The sequence below is a fragment of the Camellia sinensis genome, chromosome 2 (genome assembly GCF_055761805.1).
Source record: "Camellia sinensis isolate YWXY chromosome 2, ASM5576180v1, whole genome shotgun sequence".
Lineage (NCBI taxonomy): Eukaryota > Viridiplantae > Streptophyta > Magnoliopsida > Ericales > Theaceae > Camellia > Camellia sinensis.
In genome coordinates, this window is record NC_138962.1 from 13,212,025 (window position 1) to 13,234,808 (window position 22,784).

The following is a 22,784-nucleotide window of genomic DNA, read 5'->3' on the forward strand; positions in this document are numbered from 1 at the left end:
TCACTATTATCAAAATATTAAATTTTAAAATAATATAACTTTTGATACACTTATCAATTTTTAATAAAATTAGTATTTTTAGAATTCTCTCATCAAAATCTATCAAATAAGATCTATATTGATTATGAAATTCTTCAAAAAATATATATATATATATATATTATCATCGAAATTGATGTAAACAGTAACAGTAACGTGTTACTCTATTTGACAGTAGCATGTTATTTGAGTTCATAGTAACATGTTACTCTAGCAATATTGTCCAAGAAAAAAACAAGAAATATTTTACTTTCTTCTTACTCAATTATCTATTTTCTCCTTAGAGAGTTTATGAAATAAAATAAATTGAGCTATCTTTTCACCAAACAAGAGTCCAATGAAGGGGTTTTGGCTAAATTTTCCTATTTTAATTAGAAGGTGCATATGTGTACCATAGTCTTCCCCTCTTTCAATCATCACACAGACTTCATTATTATTATTCTTATTATTTTCTCTCATGCTTTATGTGCCACACTGACTGAAATATAAAGATAAACTAGGGTTTAATCTCTAAGGCTAATGCTAACAAGTGCCACTTGTTAACATGTATGTAATGTTGTATTAGTTTGTCTTAAATTTAGTAACTTTCTATTTACTGTTGGATCAAAAGAAGCTATATAATGATGTCATGATTCAAAAAAGAAGACCTAATTGCTTTTCACATCCACAGTGGTGTGCATGGGTAGAAGGGATGAGAAGATTATTGATAATTTATTTTTACATAGTCCCACGACTTTGGGTTTATGTCTAAGATTGTTTGGATTGGCAGCGGTGGTTTAGGTGTTACCTTCCTGTTGTGTTCAAATATTTTTGACTGACTTTAGTGGGTTTGGCCCTATTAGAAGGGTTCAATTCAAGTTATGCATCATTGGTGCAGTTTTGTGGGTGATTTAGTTGGAGAGAAATGTAGAAATTTTTGAAGACAAGTTTCAAGACATCTAGGGTTTATGGAATAAAATTTATGACTTGTTTTCTTTTTGGGTTTTAGTGTCACCTTTTAAGGGGGGTACCTTTGTTTCTTGATTAATAGAGATAGAGGGTTGTGTGTGAGATGTAATTTTATTAAATTTTCCTGTTTTTTGTTGTTGGACCTCTTATCCCCCTTCATTCTCCCTTCTTTTTTTTTTTTTTTTTTTTCTTCTTTCTTTTTTTATTTTTATTATTTGTTTCCGAAAAAAGAAACTAGTAAGTTTCTAGAATTGAAAAAACTAATGAGGTAATTAAGGGGTTCATTAGAAAAACATTTTGTCCAAGGGGTTCAGTGTTCCTATTTGACTTTATCTATTAGGCTAATCTCATTTGCAGTACTTGTTATCATGGTGAAGGATCCAGAGACCTAAATAATGAAAGATAAATCTCAAGCCCATCAAGGGAACATATAGTGGAAGTGCCTTAATGAGTAAAAGATCTCAATCTCCAAAAGAAAGCAGCTATTTGACTCAATAAAAGTTTCAAAAAGGGTTGGATCTACGAGCACATGATAAGAGTTATTGCTGTTGTAGTAGCCAATCCTGTTGCCTGTCCTCTCTTCTGGTTGTCAAAGTTATCAATTTCATACTGGCAAGTGTACTGTTTTTGTTATCGGCATGGTACATACTTGTATGGTGCATTTTGCCATACCATTTTGGATTTGTTGCTATAAATTTATCAATTGTACTGGATTTTTAGTTTTTCTTTTTGTATAAATAATAAGAATCAACATTGTGAAATGTATCTAGTTACTTATTAATAATGTTTTATCATTTTAATATTACTTTTGGTAATTTAATTTACTTATTAATAGCTTTTGGTAATTTAGTTTCTTATTAATAACATTTTTATCATCTTAATAAAATATTCCACGTATACTTTTTTATTTTAAGGAGGAGGGTTGTGTGTTAGGTAGCCGACAACCAACACGTAAAAAAGCCGTTCGGATCCCTTATGAAAATGAATCCTACTTTAAATCGTTTAAATGTTAGGTCATTACCCTCAAGTAGCGCGTTGTGCTTGCCTCTAGGTGTTTCGAAAAGTGAGCAAGGGGCGCCGCATCGATGCCTGGGTGCGGTGAAAAATGGGCAAAGGTTTTCGCATTTTTCTGGACGAGCGCGGGTAAAGAAGCTAGTTCAAGACTACAGCTTTAGGGTAGCCACTTGGAATATAGGAACCTTAACTGGTAAGACGATGGAATTGGTAGATGTTATGATTAGGAGGAGAGTTAGTATAGTTTGCGTACAAGAAACTAAGTGGATGGGTGAGAAAGCTAGGGAAATTGAGAATACCGATTTTTAACTGTATTATAGTGGTAAGGACAGACGCAAGAATGGGGTAGGAATCATAATTGCCAAGAGTCTAGTGGAGAATGTAGTGGTGGTCATTAGGAAAGGGGATAGGATTATGTTAGTTAAACTGGTTATTGGAGGGAATATAGTGAACGTTATTGGTGCATACGCCCCTCAAGTAGGATTAGATGATCAGACTAAGAGGGATTTTTGGGAGCAAATGGATGAGATCTTACAAGAGATGCCCGTAGGAGAGAACCTGGTTATAGGTGGAGATTTTAATGGCCATGTAGGTATAGATAAACTAGGCTATGAAAGGGTGCATGGTGGAGACGATTTTGGTAACAGAAATGAGGCTGGGGAGAGTATCTTTGATTTTGCGTTGGTTTCTGACCTGGTGGTGGCCAATACTATGTATAAGAAGAGGGAGGAGCATTTGATAACTTATAAGAGTGGGTCAGTTAAGAGTCAAATAGATTACTTCTTAGTGAGAAAAGTGGACCGCATAAAATGCAATGATTGTAAGGTGATTCTTGGAGAGAGCCTGATCTCTCAACATGGGATTTTGGTACTAGATTTATGTTTTAGAGGGCAATACCAAGCTAGGAAGGATGGTGGGCGTCGTAGGACGAGATGGTGGGACCTAAAAAGGGATAAACTAGAAATATTTAAGAATGGAATGGATAAGGAAGGTACTTGGGACTTGGAAGATGATGCTAACACTATGTGGAACTCGATGACCAATTATATGAGGAGAATCTCAAGGGAAATGCTTGGAGAGTCGAAAGGGACGGGACCTAGCGCTAGGGAAACTTGGTGGCGGAGGGAAGAGGTTCAAGCAGTAGTTAAGGCAAAGAAAGAGTGCTTTAAAAAGTGGCAGAATGATAGAACTGAGGAAAACCTTAAGAGCTATAAATTGGCTAATAAGGAGGTCAAAAACGTAGTGAGAAAGGCTAAGTTGAAAGCTTATGATGACCTATACACTAGAGTAGACAGTAAAGAAGGAGAGAAGAGAGTATACATACTTGCTAAGATATGAGAGAGAAAAACAAGAGATTTTAATCAAGTTAAGTGCATCAAGAGTGAGGATTCTAAGGTATTGGTGAAGGATGAAGAGATTAAGGAAAGATGGAAGAATTATTTTGAGAAACAATTAAATGAGGAACATGGAGGTACGGCAATGGGGAAAGAAATGGCTAGTAATACGATAAACCAAGACTATAGGTTTTATCGCAGGATTAGGAACTTTGAAGTGGAGATTGCACTTAAGAAGATAAAATCAAATAAGCCTTTAGGACCCGATGATATCCCTATTGAAGCTTGGAAGTGCTTGGATAAAAAGGGGATTGCTTGGTTGACTAGGTTGTTTAGCAAAATTTTATTAACTAGGAACATGCCAGATGAGTGGAGGAAGAGTATTTTAGTGCCAATATATAAGAATAAAGGAGATGTCCAGAATTGCAACAACTATAGAGGAATCAAGCTAATGTGCCATATAATGAAAGTGTAGGAGAGGGTGATGGAATGCCGATTGCGAGATATAACAGAGGTGTTAGAGAATCAATTTGGGTTTATGCCCAGCAGGTCAACAATGGAAGCGATTTATCTTTTGAGGAAAGTAATAGAAAAGTATAGAGAAAAGAAAAGAGACATTCATATTGTGTTTATCGACCTTGAGAAAGCATATGATAGAGTGCCCTAAGATATAATATGATGGGTGTTAGAGAAGAAAGGGGCGACAAAAGGTTACATTGATGTGATTAGAGACATGTATGAAGGGGTGGTGACCACTATTAGATCGCCTGCTGTAGAGACAAATAAATTTCTTATCACTGTTGGATTACACCAAGGATCTACTACCTTAAGCCCTTATCGTTTTGCTTTAGTTATGGATGAGTTGACGAGAAATATTCAGGATGACGTGCCATGGTGTATGCTTTTTGCAGTTGATATCATGCTAGTGGATGAGACTAGAGAAGGAGTTAATACAAAATTGGAGATTTGGAGAAAAACTCTTGAATCTAAAGGTTTCTGGATAAGCAGAAGTAAGACAGAGTACATGGAGTGTAAATTTAGTAACAGTAACAATGAAAGTAGAGGAGAAGTGAAGATTGAGAACCAAGAATTACCTAAGAGTGAACATTTTCTTTATTTAGGGTCGATTATCATAACAACCGGGGAGATTGATACGGATGTGACCCATAGGATTAAGGCGGGATGGTGTAAGTGGAGAAGTGCATCTGGGGTACTATGCGATAAACAAATACTCACTAGACTAAAAGGTAAGTTCTATAGAATGGCTATTAGACTAGTGATGTTGTATGGGACGGAGTATTGGGCAACCAAGAAACAACATGTAGATAAGATTAGTGTGGCTGAGATGAGGATGCTAAGATGGATGTGTGGCAAGACTAGACAAGACAGAATTAGGAATGAGTGTAGTCGGGTATGGGTAGGAGTAGCACCGATAGAAGATAAGTTGAGAGAGAATCGATTGAGATGGTTTGGTCACATTCAACGGAGACCAATAGAGGCAGTAGTGAAGAGATACGATACTGTAACGGTAGAGGGGAGTGTCAGGGGACGGGGTGGCCCTAGATTAACGTTGGCTAACGTTGTAAATAGAGATATGGATCTACTTAATTTGACTAACGAAATGGCCTTTGATGGGGCCGCGTGGAGAAGAAGGATTCATGTAGCCGACCTCATTTGATGGGACTTAAGGCTTGATTTGGTTTGGATAGAATACAAAAAGGTACTATGATTTGTAACATGATGCATATTCACTTTTGACATAACATACACCTTTTTAGTGCTTAAAATTTGTAAATACTATAAGAAATATTGTTTTTATACTTAACCAATTCATTATTAGAACATTATGTGATAATATAAAACAAATAAACATGTTAAGAGACTATTTTGTCATATTTTGGTTGATGTGTTAGTTAGATTATATATATATAACTGTTAATAGATTATTAGGTAAAGAAACAAATAACTTTTTCACAATGAGAGAAGAGAAAGAGAGTACAATAAAAAATGTTCCTTATGTGACGTTGCCTTTTTTTACAAATTCTAGAACACATTTCTTGATTTTTGCATTAGAATTCAAAATGACAACATTGCATAAAATTCAAACCGTGGTACCCCGATACAGAGTCCAAAATTATCAAAATAGTACGAGATATACGGGACACACCAGTGCAAACCAAAAATTTAAGTGGGATGGAAGAGATGTAGAGGTATACAGTTTTAATGCCAAAACTGTATATTCTGCGTCATACCGGTTGGTACAGTATGGATCTAATAACTATGCTAGCTTGAGGGCAGTTTATGCAGATAGTGGACACATTAATATAAATTTGAATTCTAAAGTTCCTAGAAGAGCTTTCAGGGGCTTGTCAGAGCAAATTAGAGAAGATGCTTTATAGTTTCATTCATGATGTCAGATTGATTTCACAGATTCTAATTTTTTTTCATAAGACTGTCTCACCTTGAATTTGTCATCTTTGACTTGAGTAATTTTGGGATTAATAAGTAATTGGTAATAGACTTGTATATAATTCTGTCTTATCTTCTATTATAATAGCAAGTACTTTTGTGAAATGTGCTCTGCTTTGTTGTATTACTAGAGGCGGATGCACACACAATGCATGTGCAAAGATCTATAATTTATGAATGAAGAAGATGAATAGAAACTGTCCATGTTTGTGGAGATCTAAATGTTCGAATTAGTTTGATTGTTTGACACAACAGTTTCAAAATGATCAATTGTTGTGGCCATTTTTTGAAAACCAAAAAGCATGATGAAGACAGTGTTCACATCAACTGACCTATACACTTTATATAATAGTATAGACGGTCTTGTCTGATTTGAGTGACCAATGCCTTTTCTCCAGTATGCAGGTTGAAGTCAGCAAATATACCGAAGGTGTGAATGACAAGGCATTACGACCGAATGGATTGCCGAAGTCTTTGATCCGCTATGATGGTAAGCTAAATTACCTGGCTTGGCTTTATGTGCCCTAATCTTTTCATCTTTCTTACTTTTTATGTACCAGCTCGTCAAAAAGAGGACGCTTTAGGCTCGATCACAGAGGTGGTCCAGACTGTGAAGCATCCACGATCCCATATGCAGTCTATAAAGCATGACACTTCTGGCAAGCTTGAAGAGGAGGAATTCAACCTCGATTCTGTTCTGCCTAAACCTGCTGAAATTGAGATCATGAGTGCACCTGGCAGACAGACCCCTCAATTGGATTCTAAAACTGATGTACCTCGCGCAAATTCTTCTCAGGAGTTTGGCAAAAAATCCAGAAAATCACTCCGCATTTCCTTGATGGGGTGGGTCCTTTTTAATTAAGTTTATGCTGTTTTTCTTAGATACCAATGTTGCTTATGCATAAATTGGTTGTCCATATTTTCTACTAAGTATGGAAATGTTAGGGGGAAGAGAATCTAAGCAGACATGGGATGCTGTAGTTAAAATAATATGAGGTTATTTAATTCAACTGACCAAGCATAATGGTGAAAAATGATTCATGTAACCAACCCCACTTGATTGGGACACAAGGATTAGTTTGGTTTGGTTTGGTATTTGCTGCTAAGTATTGGTATTGCTATTCCCAGCCAGTGATAGGCATGACAGATGTTTCTTATAATCGTAGTTGATCTTCTATTGTACCTGAAATTGTGAGAGAGTTGGTTAGTTTGGAGCCAAGTGCTCAAATTCATTGGTAGGTCAAGCACTACCTCTCTAAAATTGTGTGTTGACATTTTCAGTGTGGATTGGCAGACAACCTGTGATTTGGTCTTTGTGGGAGTGTGGATTTCACCATGCTCCAACATGCAATTGATTATTTTATTTGTTTTAAGCTTTCCTTGTCAAGATGCAACTGCAGCTAATCATAGCTAGTTAGAAGTTACCAAACCATAGATGTGACCACAGGTTGATAAACGTGAATCTTAAGTAAAACCTTGGCATATTCATTAAGTCCTTTTGTTTTTGAGTGTGTGTGTGTGTATATCTTTCTCTGTATGAAGAAAATTTGATTAAAAATAAAACAAATTAAAATTATGAGCTATTTGTAAAAGCAGGCTGACAACAAAGAAAACCCCAACTCCCAAAATAACAAGAGAAGAATTGAAACACTTACTACAATATTTCTACAAAACTCTTTCCATTTAAACCGGCTTTTATTAGATCTTGATCTTAGGTCACACAAGTGTATTATTTTGAAAAGATGGCATGATTTCAATGTTTTTGTCATTGTTGATCATGCCTTAAAGTTATGTGCCTATTTGCTGTTTAAAAAAATTCTGTAACTTAGACATTTTTCTCATTGTTGGTCAAGCCTTGAAATGACTTGGTATATGGCTTTTCTGCATCAAAATAATAATGGATTTGTTTGGATCTTTTCCTTCAATTGAAATGTTTCCCCACATTTTTCTTTGGTCAGAATGCTTCCATGTTTTCTCTGCTATTCTTTTTTCTTCATTGTTTTTTAAATTGCACAAGATTAGTTCACTGTTTCCAGAAAATGGAAAATAAAAGATAATGGTTTAGTATTTTTTTTTTCTGATTACTAGCATGGTTATTTTTCTGACTTATGACCTAACTTTCAGTCCGTCAGCCATTTGTTTACTAAGTGCACACTTAGAAAATATGAGGAAGAAGAACTCCGAAAATATGAGGAAGAAGAACTCCGAAAATATGAGGAAGAAGGAATATATTTCTGTTATATTCAAAACTTCTTATTTCACAAGACCAAATGACACTCCTTATATAGGAGATATTACAAACATCATTATAACCCATTATATGCAACTTACATATTATATATTACCACTATCTACCACTATCATATTATATACATGCCACTATCTACCACCAACACCACTATCATATTCTATACATGCCACTATCTACCACCAACACCACCATCATATTCTATACATGCCACTATCTACCACCAACACCACTATCATATTATATACATGCCACTATCTTATTATATGCATTAACACAAATTTCCAGCACTCCCCCTCAAGCTAGTTTGAAGATATCTTCCATAGCCAGCTTGCTAGTCAGCTTATCAAATTGCTTCTTGTGTAGTCCCTTCGTTAGCACATCAGCTAATTGTTCACCTGTTGGAAGGTAGGTCATACAGATTATGCCAGCATTGATTTTCTCCTTGATGAAATGTTTATCCACTTCTATATGTTTTGTGCGATCATGTAGAACTGGATTATGAGCTATAGATATAGCTGCTTTGTTGTCACAATAGACCTTCATAGGTGTCGGGTGAGAAAGCTTTAATTCTTCAAGAATTCTTTTAATCCACATTACTTCACAGATTCCATGGGCAACAGCTCTGAACTCTGCTTCTGCACTACTTCTAACTACCACATTCTGTTTTTTACTCCGCCATGTAACTAGGTTCCCACCTACAAAGGAGCAGTATCCGGATGTTGATCTCCTGTCTGTAACACTTCCTGCCCAGTCTGCATCTGTGTATACTTCAACTTGAAGATGTCCATGTTTCTTGAACAGTAAGCCTCTCCCTGGAGTTCCTTTCAAATATCTTAAGATCTTATAAACGGCCTCAAAGTGCTCTGCCCCTGGTGAATGCATGAACTGACTTACCATGCTGACTGCAAAGGCAATATCAGGCCGCGTATGAGACAAGTAAATCAATTTCCCGACAAGTCGCTGATATTGTTCCCTCTCTTTGACTTCTTCAGCCTTAGCAGCTTGTAACTTCAAGTTAGGCTCGATCGGAGTCTCCACCATCTTACAACCAAGCATACCTGTTTCTCCAAGGAGATCAATAACATATTTTCTTTGATTAACGAATATACCTTCCTTGGATCTTGCAAATTCCATTCCGAGGAAATACTTGAGGGCTCCCAGATCCTTAATGTGAAATTCTTTTGCGAGTTTCTCTTTGAGGGCTACTAACTCTGCTTCATCATTACCAGTTAAAATGATGTCATCAACATAAACAATCAAAATTGCAATTTTACTGTTTTTTGAATGTTTATAAAATATTGTGTGATCTTCTTGACTCTGCGAGAAGCCACAACTGATAACTGCCTTCCCAAAGCGTTCAAACCACGCTCTTGGTGATTGTTTGAGTCCGTATAATGACTTGTTCAATCTGCATACTCTGTCGCTTCCAAGTCTCTGCTCAAATCCCGGCGGTAGGCTCATGAACACCTCCTCTTCAAGATCACCATTGAGAAATGCATTTTTAATGTCAAGTTGATGTAGAGGCCAATCTGAATTTACTGCAAGAGATGACAGTACTCTAATGGAATTTATTTTAGCAACAGGAGCAAACGTCTCCTGATAGTCGATCCCATAAGTTTGAGTGAAGCCTTTAGCCACCAGTCTCGCCTTGTATCTCTCAACGCTTCCATCTGCGTTACATTTTTTCGTAAACACCCATTTACACCCAATTGTTTTCTTGTCTTTGGGTAGATCAACTATCTCCCAAGTACCACTTCTCCTTAACGCATTCATCTCCTCCATGACTGCTAATTTCCAATTCGGATCATCCAATGCTTCCTGTATATTCCTTGGAACAAACAAGTGTGAAATCCTAGATGTGAAAGCTCTATGGTTTTTAGACAGTCTTTGATAGGAGAGGTAATTTGCAATAGGATGTTTAATGCAATTTCGGACACCTTTCCTAATTGCTATAGGAACATCAAGGTCGGAAATAGAAGGAATAGGATTACCTAAAATTTCGATGCCAGAACTCGGGTGGATATTCGGGTCATTAGGATGGACATTCGGGTCATTATTCCTCAGATGAAATCACTTCCTAGTATAAACCTGAAGCTCAGGATTTAGATCATTTTGTAGTACTTCTCCCCTTAAACAAGAATCTTCTTGACTAGGCACCATAGAACTTGGTTCTCCTAAGTGATCATTATCAGACAGATGTGGTTTTTGAAGCTTGGGTAACCAGCTTAGGGTATGATAGAAGATCACTCCTTATTTATAAAATGAAGATTAGGGTTTACAAAGAAAACAATTACAAGATGATCCCTGAGGGTATAAAATGATTACAGACCCTACTCACTTTCGGCTAATATAATATGCCAAACACTTTCGGCTAATATAATATGCTAACACTCCCCCTCAAGTTGGTGCGAAGATATCTCTCATGCCCAGCTTGCCTAATATGTCATGAAATGGTTTATTCCCAATTCCCTTGGTGAGAATGTCAGCAAGTTGTTCACCAGACTGGACAAAAGGAGTACAAATGGTACCACTAGTGAGTTTCTCCTTAATGAAGTGGCGATCAATCTCAACATGTTTTGTCCTGTCATGTTGAACGGGATTGCGAGCGATGTTGATGGCGGCCTTATTATCACAGTATAACCGCATGGAGTCCGTCTGATCAATACCTAGATCACTTAACAATAATTTGATCCATAAAAGTTCACACACACCTTGTGCCATAGCTCTAAACTCAGCTTCTGCACTTGACCTGGCAACCACATTCTGTTTCTTACTCCTCCAAGTAACTAGGTTACCGCCAACAAATGTGCAATACCCTGAAGTTGATCTCCTATCAGTTACTGACCCAGCCCAGTCAGCATCTGTATAGGCCTCTACACGAAGATGATCATACTTTGAAAAATACAGACCCTTACCAGGAGCAGACTTCAAATACCTCAAGATTCTCATGACAGCCTCATAGTGAATCTGATGAGGAGCATGCATAAACTGACCAACTATACTGACAGCAACAGCAATATCAGGACGAGAGTGAGATAGGTAAATGAGCTTACCCACTAATCGTTGATAGCTCCCCCTATCCACAACTTCTCCTCCTTCATCATCCCCCATTTTCTGATTTGGTTCCAGTGGAGTGGCACATGCCTTGCAGCCAAGCATCCCAGTTTCCTTCAACAGGTCAAGCACATATTTTCTCTGTGAGATAAATATCCCATCTTTAGAGCGAGCAACTTCAATTCCCAGAAAATACTTCAAGCTTCCCAAGTCTTTGATTTCAAACTCGTTGGCTAAATATTTCTTCAACAGAGGTATTTCCCCACTATCATTGCCTGTAAGAACTATGTCATCTACATAAACAATAAGTGCTGTAGTCTTACCACGTGAGGAATGTTTCACAAACAATGTGTGATCTGCCTGACTTTGTTTGAAGCCAAATTTCAACATAGCCTGAGTGAATCTCTCAAACCAAGCCCTTGGAGACTGTTTGAGACCATATAATGACTTCCGAAGTTTGCATACTTTGCCTTCTGTTTGATGATCCTCAAAACCCGGAGGAATGTCCATATATACTTCTTCTTCGAGGTCACCATGGAGAAAAGCATTCTTGACATCAAACTGATAAAGCGGCCAATCTAGATTAGCTGCTAGAGAGAGAAGTACTCTGACTGAATTCATTTTAGCCACGGGTGCGAAGGTCTCCTGATAATCAATGCCATATGTCTGAGTAAACCCTTTTGCCACAAGTCTTGCCTTGTAACGCTCAATAGACCCATCTGCTTTGTGTTTCACAGTATATACCCATTTACATCCCACAGGTCGTTTGCCCGTAGGTAACTCAGTCAATTCCCAAGTGCCATTCTTCCTAAGTGCTTTCATTTCCTCAATCATAGCTAGTTTCCACTCAGAGGTAGCAAGAGCATCCTGAAAATGGTTAGGAATGCTAACAGAGGAAATATTGGACACAAACGCTCTATATGAGGATGACAAATGAGAGTATGATACAAATTGTGAGATAGGATGTTGAGTACAAGATCTCACACCCTTCCTCTTGGCAATAGGAACATCAAGATCAATGGTCTCACGAGATTCAAAGTTACCTAGACTCTCATCAGAAGCAGGAGATGGCAGTGGAGTAGCAGAAACGGTCCCGTGTATCCAGTTAACTTGTTTTCTGTCTATGTCCCGGACATAAACATTCTCGTCCTTATTCTTGGTGACAGTGGGTTCTATAGTTTCAGTAGAGGGAGGTGCAAGAACAACTGGTTCCACCATAGGAAGCACAGTAGTAGAGGGTGGTGCAAGAGCAACTGGTTCTTCCATAGGAGGCACAGGGCTCACTTCACACCAAGGCTCCCCCGGAAATGAGGACGGTGACACCGGAGAGGACAAGAAATAGGACTGAGATTCAAAGAAAGTGACATCCATGGACACAAACCACTTACGAGAAGAAGGGTGGTAACATTTATACCCCTTTTGAGTAGGAGAGTAACCAAGGAAAACACACTTGAGGGAGCGAGGGTCCAACTTACCACGAGAGGGAGAGTGATTATGGACAAAACAGACACAACCAAATATTTTGGGAGGAATAGAAAACAAGGACTGAGAACCGAGGAGGACGTGAAGCGGAGCCTGTTTGTCCAAGACCTGGGTAGGGAGACGATTAATAAGATGGGCAGTGGTGAGAACAGCGTCGCCCCAATAGAGTCGAGGCACATTCATAAAAAAACACATGCACCGAGCCATGTCAAGAAGATGCCGATTCTTGCGTTCGGCTACCCCATTTTGTTGGGGGGTATTGGTGCAAGAGGTCTGATGGATAATGCCATGAGTAGAGAAATATTGTCCTAACCCAGAAGCTATGTATTCCCCGCCATTATCAGAACGAAATATTTTGATAGTGGCCCCAAACTGAGTACAAATCATCTTATGAAAAGTGCGAAACACAGAGAAAACCTCACTCTTATCTTTCATGAGATACACCCAAGTAGCACGAGAAAAATCATCAATAAATGTAACAAACCAGCGATGACCGTTCACAGACAGAACACGAGAGGGACCCCAAACATCAGAATGTATTAATGAAAAAGAAACTAAGCTTTTATTCAAACTGGGAGCAAAAGAAGCTCTATGTTGTTTTCCAAGTTGACAAGACTCACAAAGAAAGTCAGACACATGATGATTTGCGAAACTAGAAGGAAATAAATGCTTAAGTAAATGAAATGAGGGATGCCCAAGACGCCGATGCCATAGCCATACATCAGCGGAGGTAGTAGAAGACGTAGTGGTAGAATAAGCAAGTTTGTCCGGTTGATCTAGGAAGTAGAGACCATTTTCTGCACTACCACTGCCAATCGTCCTCCCCGTGACAAGGTCCTGAAAAAGACAATGATCAGGAAAAAACGTCACACGACAATTCAAATCCTGGGTAAGACGACTTAAGGATAACAGATTGACAGAAAACTTGGGAACATGGAGAACAGAAGATAGATGTATGGTAGGAGTGACTTGGACTAAACCTTTTCCAGAAATGGAAGAAATAGTTCCATCGGCAATCCTAACTTTGTCCTGACCTGAAGAGGGCTTATAGACAGAGAAAAGATCAGAGGAGCCAGACATATGATCTGAGGCACCAGAATCAATAATCCACGGCAAAGATGGATGACACAGGAAAGCACAAGGAGAAGATGCTAAGTTACCTGAGCGGGCAAAGGACGAGGAAGCGGTACTGAGAGCAGTAGAAGATCGGCGGTCCAACAATTGGCGCAAAGCATCCTCCAGCTCAGTATCAGAAGCTTGGGTAACAGAAGTAGAATTAGAATCAAGGGTATCAACGGCACTAGACTGATGAGCCTGGGAATAGGAACTACGGCCCCTAGATTGACCTGACCGACCTCCTCGAGAACCAGACCGATCACCGCGACCCCCAGATGGAGTCCCATGAAGCTTCCAACACGTCTCACGAGTATGCCGCGGCTTCTTGCAATAATCACAGAATACAGACTCCTTAGCAGCAGACGGATGAGGCAGGCTGAGGCCATCTCGAGGAGTAGACAGTAATGCGGAACGGTCAGTAGAGACAGGGGACATCATAGCAGACCGGCGACTCTCCTCATTTTGTACATAAGAAAATGCCTCCTGAAGTGAAGGAAGAGTATCCATACTCAGAACTCGACCCCTAACTGGATCATACTCTACATTTAGGCCGGCCAAAAATTTAAAGACCCGTTCCCGTGAGATGAACTTCTTGTACCCGACAGAATCAGTAAGGCAAACGGGCTTATAGTCTTCCAGGTGATCAAGGCGTTTCCAGCCGTTGGTGAGGAAAGTGAAGTACTGAAGAACAGTCTGCTCCCCCTGAAGTGAGCTCTCAATAGAGCGGCGCAACTCAAATGCCTGTGAAAAATTCCCTTTGCGGGAATAGGTAGCAGCCACAGCCTCCCAAACGTCCTGGGCAGTCTCCATAGATAAGTAGCCCTCACCAAGTTCTGGAACCATCGAATGGATAAGCCAACTCATAATTAAAGAGTTGGTAATCTCCCATTGGTCATAACCTGAGTCAGTGGTACTAGGTGCCTGTATCCTGCCATCAACATATCCCATCTTCCCTCTGCTCTTCAAAAACATAGTCAAGCTTTGAGACCATGCTAGGTAGTTTTGACCATTAAATAGAGAGGTGGTGATTTTCAGGCTAGGGTTGGGGTTCTCAGTCATGGTAGTAGGTAGAATGGGACTTTCACTCTTTGGTGTTTGAGAAGAAGGGGACGCACTGGTGGAATCTGTCATGGATACAATACTACCGAACCCGCAACAAAACTAGTAGCAATCACAAACCTGGAAGGTGGTAATGATATAACAGGCACAATGACCACTATAAAGATATAACAAAATTTAAGAAACCATTTTTTTTTTTTTTTTTTTTTTTTTGTTTCGGTTTTTTTTTTTTTTTTTTTTTTTTTTTTGTTTTTATATATAAATTGATATCAGGATATATACATGGATTTATATATAAATATAAATATATATATATATCAGGCTAGTTTTATATATATATTAATATATATATCTATTTATATATACACTAGGTCGGAGATCATACCACAGTGAGGATGAGTGACGACGACGATGAGGGGTGAGGAAGACGAGTGACGAACGTCTGGAGGAGCTGGACGAGTGACGAGCAGAGGGGCTGAGGAGCTGAGGAAGACGACGACGAGCTGAGGAGCTGAGGAGATCGACGAGCAGAGGAGAAGAACGAAGACGAAGAACGAAGACGAAGCAGATGGTCCAACCGGTTGATGAAGACGAAGCAGCGTGACAACAGTGACTGAAGATCGACCCAGTAGATGATCCAACTAGGTACGTTTTTGAACCCTAACCCTAGAGGTGAAGCTCTGATACCATGAAGCTTGGGTAACCAGCTTAGGGTATGATAGAAGATCACCCCTTATTTATAAAATGAAGATTAGGGTTTACAAAGAAAACAATTACAAGATGATCCCTGAGGGTATAAAATGATTACAGACCCTACTCACTTTCGGCTAATATAATATGCCAAACACTTTCGGCTAATATAATATGCTAACAGTTTTTGTGTAGGATAAATGACATTGGGGAGCGGGATAGAAATATCCCAAAAACAGTCTTCTACTCCACTTGTCTCCCCCTGAAGAGAAGTGTTGGGGAAATAGGATTTTGTTTCCACAAATGACACATCCATACTCACATGAAATTTCTTGGTTTGAGGATCGGAACACTTATACCCCTTTTTGTTTGAGGAATAACTCAAAAAAACACATTTTATAGCACGGGGGTCAAGTTTTGAACGAAATTGACTGGGAACATGAACATAGGCAGTACATCCAAAAACTTTGGCGAGTAAATCAGAAAACAACCTCGTGTCAGGAAAAAAAGTTTTGAGACAATCGAAAGGTGTTTTGTATGTTAACACCTTTGTAGGCATCCTGTTTATCAAATAAGAGGCTGTTAAAATTGCTTCACTCCATAAATATTTAGGAACATGCATGTAAAACATTATAGCGCGTGCTACTTCAAGTAGATGTTTATTTTTTCGTTCTGCAATGCCATTTTGTTGAGGGGTATCCCGACATGTAGATTGATGAAAAATTCTCTTTTTTTCCAAAAACTCACCCAACTGCTCATTGAAATATTCTGTTCCATTATCAGAATGTAAAATACCAATTTTGGTTTGAAATTGGTTTTCAATCATATTGTAAAAATTTGTGAATAAATTTTTCACGTCAGATTTTTTATTAATCAAATAAATCCAACATAAGCGGGTATGGTCATCAATAAATGTAATAAACCATCTTTTACCAGAAAGAGTAGTGATTTTAGAAGGGCCCCAAACATCACTATGAATCAAATAAAAAGGTTTGGAAGCCTGGTAAGGTTTTGGCAAATAAGTAGAGCGACGAAATTTTGCAAAAATGCAACTTTCACAGTGAAAAGAAGAACAATCAATCCCTTTAAATAATTCTAGAAATAAATGTTTCAGATAAAGAAAATTAGGATGTCCTAGCCTATAGTGCCATAGCATTATTTTTTCTCGAACAGAGATTGAACTAGTACTATTAAAGCTCTGAGCTTTTTTATTACTAACAGGTACTTCATCAAAGTAGTAAAGACCTTCAAGCATCCTAGCACGCCCAATCATCATCCCCGAGTTCTGGTCCTGAAATTCACAATGGGATTCAAAAAATGTAACACGACAATTAGAATCCTTAGATAGTTTACTGACAGACAAAAGGTTACAGGCTAAGTTGGGGACGTGAAGAACAGCATTGAGATTAATTTTCTCAGTTAGTTTAATAAATCCTTTTCCTGCAATAGGTGAAAAACTACCATCGGCTATTCTGATTTTGTCATGACCAGAACAAGGGAAATAGGTACTAAATAAATGGGAAAAAACTAGTCATGTGATCGGAGGCACCGGAATCTATGATCCACGGAGAGAAGTTTAGGCAAGAGAAGGCTTTAGGATTTCTACCTGTTTGTGCCAACAAAACACTAGGAGTACCGGATGAGGAGTTGGATTTTATCAGCTTTAAGAGTTGATTAATCTGCTCTTTGTTGAAGGGACCTGAATCGGCTTCATTAGCGGTAGGAAAGCCACAATTCTTCTCTCCTTGTTTGCTGCTTTTCCAGTTGACAGGTTTGCCATGGATCTTCGAACACGTTTCGCGTGTATGGCGAGGCTTGTTGCAAAAATCACACCAGACCCGTGGCTTATCATCAAACCTGCGCTGGTAATTTGCAGCCTTGTTGGCCGTAGCATCGCTAATTAAAGCAGAAATTTCAATTGATTCACCAGTACCTTTTTTCTTAAGCATGACGCTCCTTCGGCTCTCTTCCCTTCTGACTTCGGCAAATACTTCGCCAATGGATGGGAGAGGAGGTTTGCTAATAATTCTTCCTCGCACTTCATCGAACTCAATGTTGAGGCCGGCAAGAAACTTGTAAATACGGCTGTCTTCCACAGTTTTCTTGTAGTGGTTGCAGTCGTCAACCGATTTCCATTCGTATGTGTTGAAGATGTCAAGATCCTGCCACAACCTTTTCAACGAATTGAAATATTTGGTGACAGAATCATCTCCTTGACGAATCTCTCCCAACTTCAAAATTAATTCGAAAACTTGAGATTGATTTCCTAGGTCAGAATACATCTGACTAACATTATCCCACAATTCTTGTGCAGTAAGATAGCACATGTAATTAGAGCTTATATCCTCCTCCATGGAATTGACCAACCATGTCATAACCATGGAGTTTTCAGCGTCTCAACTGTCGAACAGCAGATCATTAACAGCAGGAGCCTTCTTGTCACCAGTGATGTAATCGATCTTTCCTTGCCCACGGATATACATCCGGACAGATTGTGACCAGCGGAGAAAATTATCACCATTTAGGCAGATGGTGGTGATTTAGACAGAGTGAGAGTTGGACGTTTTCACCGGAATGGCAGCGGCAGGGGTTGAAGTGGTTTCGGACGTGACTTTCGACATGGCTATGACGGTTTTAGGGCTGCTGTGTTTTTTGTTGCTCTGATACCAACTTAGAAAATATGAGGAAGAAGAACTCTGAAAATATGAGGAAGAAGGAATATATTTCTGTTATATTCAAAACTTCTTATTTTACAAGACCAAATGACACTCCTTATATAGGAGATATTACAAACATCATTATAACCCATTATATGCCACTTACATATTATATATTACCACTATCTACCACTATCATATTATATACATGTCACTATCTACCACCAACACCACTATCATATTCTATACATGCCACTATCTACCACCAACACCACTATCATATTATATACATGCCACTATCTTATTATATGCATTAACACAAATTTCCAGCATGCACTATGTTCTTAATCTTAGCTTACTACATATTAAAATTGATCAGCAGAGACTTACTTCCTGCCTAATTGGCTTTTGTTGAGGTAATTGATGGAAATAACTAGTAGTTCTGAGAAGCCACTGCTGAGACTAGTTGTTCTCTTATGAGGTTGCTGCTTTATGCTCCTCTGGTTTATTTGTTGGACCAATTTCCTAATAACTTGAGCTTTTAGGACAGTTGGCATCTTGGTTCCAAGAAGTTCGGGGTTTAAGTCTCGTACTTTATGTTTGTTCCCAATTCTGCCTATTATTGTGCATTGTGTGAGTTTTGTACACTTGTTCAGTTCAGTTTGTATGCTCATTTGATTGCCTCTACATGTCTCACACATTGGTTGGAAGAGGGATGGGGATTGTTGTTTGGTAGCTTGATATACATTTTGAGGTCCATTTACTAAGCTTTTGAGATAATTGGTGACGTAACACTTGCAAAATAATCTCCTAAACCTTTTCATTGAGAAAAGCTAAGAAAATAGATTTATCTGGTCTTCCTTTTGAAACTGATTCTGAGTCATGCTGTCTTGGAATTAATTCAAGTTGTCCACTGAACAGCAAGGTAAACGTAATATTTATTCTACAATCCTCACAATCTAGGTTATATTGGGTTTTGTTGTGATTTATCAGATTTCTTTCCATAACTTCAACTACAGCAAATATCTCTGTGCTGCATTAACATTTCTCTGGATCCTAACCCAAATGTTAAGAATTTTCTGGAAGGCCCTGTTGACTGCATGATGCGTATTTACATATCCAGTGTGACCCTTTTGCAGATTTAAAGAAAGGTCTCTAAGCTATGCTGGTACTCATGAATGTCAACCAAGTATTGAGCCAGAGGTTCTGATGACGAGAAACATAGAACGCATTGACAGTTGGGACCGTGCTGAACGAGAAAGGGATATACGTCAAGGAATTGACCTAGCAACTACATTGGAACGTATTGAAAAGAATTTTGTGATAACGGATCCTAGACTTCCTGATAACCCAATTGTAAGATAAATATTCAAAAGCTAAGTTCTGTTAAATTTTGCTGTTATAGCTATTTTGCAATAGCTACAAACAGAATTTATAGTTTTTTAGAATATGAACACAAATGTAATTATTTATCCCCAAAAAAAAAAAGTGCCATATGTTTCTATGAGAGCCAGTCAGTTTAGGATATAAAGTCTGTCCATAGCTACTATTCCAGTGAGTTTTGCATGTCAAAGTCTATTTCAAGCTGAAGTAAAGCATTAAGATAAGTGCTAAGGAATAAAGATTTTATGTTATTTTCCTACCAAAGCTTCAAATAATTTATGGCAATCACAAAAATATGGAAAAATTAAAAATTGAAATATCTATGCATTAAAAATAGTTCATCAAAACATAAATATGTATATATATACTTATGAAACAAAGGCACAACAAGAAGGTTCAAAATCCAATAAATAGTTAATATATATATGTATATGTATACAAGTACAACATGTATATATACAAAACCATTTTGAACATGAAAGTCTCAACTTTGTTGCAGATCCTACACTTTCAAAATAAATTATAATTTTAAACATACAATATGCTTTCTGTGTTGGGGAGGCTGCATAAATTATAATTTTAAAAATAATATCTTAATTGTATCTTTATATCAGTTTAAACACATAATGTCTAATGAATTTTCATTCATCTATGGGGGCCATGGCCCTTGCCAGCCTCCTTTAGTTATGCCACAGGTACACAACCATCCTAGCGTAAGATATGAATAATGTCCTTTGTGAAGTAGTTCTTAAGGAATGTGGACAACTCTGTGCTTTAGCAGTTGGTTGGCTGTTCTCCATCTTGATGTGTTAATTTCTATTTTGTGTTTGTAATTTTATCACACGTCTGGTTACTTAGAGCATACTTATCATCTTCATACCTGTGCATTCCTTATGGTTATTCATCATGAACTCTACAGAGAATGTAGCTTGTATTTTTTAACCTTCTTAAAGTGTTTTGTCAATTCACTACATGGAATGGATGCTTCATTTTGTCTTTCATCTTACATCATGCTTTTTAGGTGGCAAATGTGCTCCCCATTTGATATGCAATTGATATCAGGTTGTATATGGAAGTGACATCTTGGTACTTGATATGCAGATATTTGCTTCTGATAGCTTTCTGGAGTTGACAGAGTATACACGAGAAGAAATTTTGGGAAGAAACTGTCGGTATGAATTTCTGATTTTGCATAATTGCTTGTTTTGAAACTTCAGCTATTATCTAGATATGAAATGGTTATCTTTTGCTTTCTTTGTGTAATGATGTCTTGTTCCACCATACATTTTATAAGGCTTGGTCCTTTCTTTTGGGTTTGCTGACCATACTCCTGTCTTTGTTCTGTTTCCCCCATTACTTTACAATCAGATCAAAAATAAACTTTGGGACTGCTGAATCATGTACAAATTGTAGAAAAATGAGGAAGCAAAAATGAATAATACATAGAGGAAGCAACAGAGAGTCATTACAGTTTTTTTTTTTTAACTCGTATCAGGGGAGGCATGGTAATTTGATCTTCCAGCATTCAATACACACGGAGAAGAGAAGAGCGGGAAAAAAAACCCACTTCTAAACAGGCTGAAAAATCCACCATTAGTCAGTAATGTAGATTGGCTTGGATTACTTAGCATTGCGCAAATTACCGATTTGGGTATTGATCTGTTACCAAGTTGTACTTGCTCTCTTATTTGCTGCACATTTGGAATATAAATTAACATGAAGGCAGAACTGTTAAATGTTTATAAATGAATATAATTGGGTGGGGGGTTGTAGGTTGAAGGGTCAAATTTTAATCTTTGCATTTTTTCTTCCATATTGCAATCTCTAAAAGAAAATAGACATGTAATATTTTGTGTCAGTGATTGTTCTGTTTCATGGTTCGGTTGTGATGTTTTTGATATGATATTGGTTTGGCATTTTGTGGCATGAATTTTGCATATTAAGCCCCTTTCATTCTCTTTTCAGCCCTGTAACTATTTTTATCAGTAATTCAACATTGGCAATTCTAGCTGCTAAACTTTATCTAATTATGCAGATTTCTCCAAGGACCTGAAACAGATCAAGGAACTGTATCAAAGATAAGAGATGCTATCAGAGAACAAAGGGAAATTACTGTTCAGTTGATCAACTACACTAAGAGTGGTGAGTTATTGCGTTTGGTATTGTGGTGATGTGGATGTACTACAAACTGCGTTGTACTTCAACAATTGAATCATGTGGTTGATGAGCTTAGTATGGTGTCTGACTTGGTGCATTACAAAATTTGCAGGAAAGAAATTCTGGAATTTATTCCACTTGCAGCCAATGCGCGATGAAAAGGTGGCTATAGATGTGTATTATAGGATTTTGTTATAATCTTGAATACAATTTGAATCTAGATAAATATTAATTCCCCTCCTGAAATTTTTGAGTTCCTTATTTCTAGGGTGAACTTCAATACTTCATTGGTGTTCAACTAGATGGAAGTGATCATGTGGAACCCTTGAGAAACCGCCTTTCAGAGAAATCAGAGCAACAAAGCACTAAGCTGGTATAATTTTAGTTGAACTTGTCTGGATTCTTGTAGTTCAATTTTTCATGGATTAGATGATTATGTGTGGGTGTAGTCACGATGTTAATGTTGATCTCTTATTGGGCCACATTTTAGTGACTCCCTGTCTTGAAGCAAGTTTGTTTTTTTTATTCCACTTCCAATAGGTGCTAGTTTGTTGGGTGATCAGGCTGATTGAGAACACGGTAATTTATAGGCGAATCTTGTGGTCATGGAATGACGTTGCACTTCTTTTTTAATTTATAAGTAAACATTTATAAGAAAAGGCATTGAAGGGGATGCACTTGAGTACAACAAAGGAAGGAAAAAAAAGGTTTCCTAACTACTTCAGCAACAAGAACCTTATATTCACATTCTTTTTATCCAAAATACTACAAAATCAATAAACTGCTCAAGATGGGTTTACCCCTATTCTTCAAATTTAGAAAAGGTTCCTCTACACCTTCAAAAGATCTCCGATCTCACCTAATGATTCTGTTAAAATCCACCTACTCTCCACCTACTTCACCCACTTAAACCTACTCCACTAAACCTAACCCACTACACCACTACCACCTCACCTACTCCACTAAACCTAACCCACTACACCACTACCACCTCCACTTCACCTACTCCTTACCTACTACACACTCACCCTCGTTGGTAGACCTTCTTCACCAACAACACTCTAGGGTTCGAAGCTTACCTGGGTGGATCGTCTTCCTCAGTCGATCTCCGCAACTCAGTCGATCTCCTCA

At 38.0% G+C, this 22,784-nt stretch overlaps 1 protein-coding gene across 5 annotated transcripts in view; it reads left to right on the forward strand.

Annotated features, from left to right (window-relative positions):
* Positions 1–22,784, forward strand: part of LOC145789230 (phototropin-2-like) — a 94,539-nt gene that overhangs the window by 5,773 nt on the left and 65,982 nt on the right. For all 5 annotated transcript variants that reach the window (XR_014360607.1, XM_082913707.1, XM_082913706.1 and 2 more), the window contains 7 exons: positions 6,203–6,294; positions 6,365–6,647; positions 19,253–19,469; positions 20,598–20,668; positions 21,532–21,638; positions 21,766–21,815; positions 21,922–22,026. Coding sequence is in view for 4 of the 5 variants with exons in the window: in XM_082913707.1 (XP_082769833.1) it covers positions 6,203–6,294; positions 6,365–6,647; positions 19,253–19,469; positions 20,598–20,668; positions 21,532–21,638; positions 21,766–21,815; positions 21,922–22,026 (925 nt within the window). In the remaining variant the exon portion in view is untranslated. The remainder of the gene's footprint in view (positions 1–6,202; positions 6,295–6,364; positions 6,648–19,252; positions 19,470–20,597; positions 20,669–21,531; positions 21,639–21,765; positions 21,816–21,921; positions 22,027–22,784) is intronic.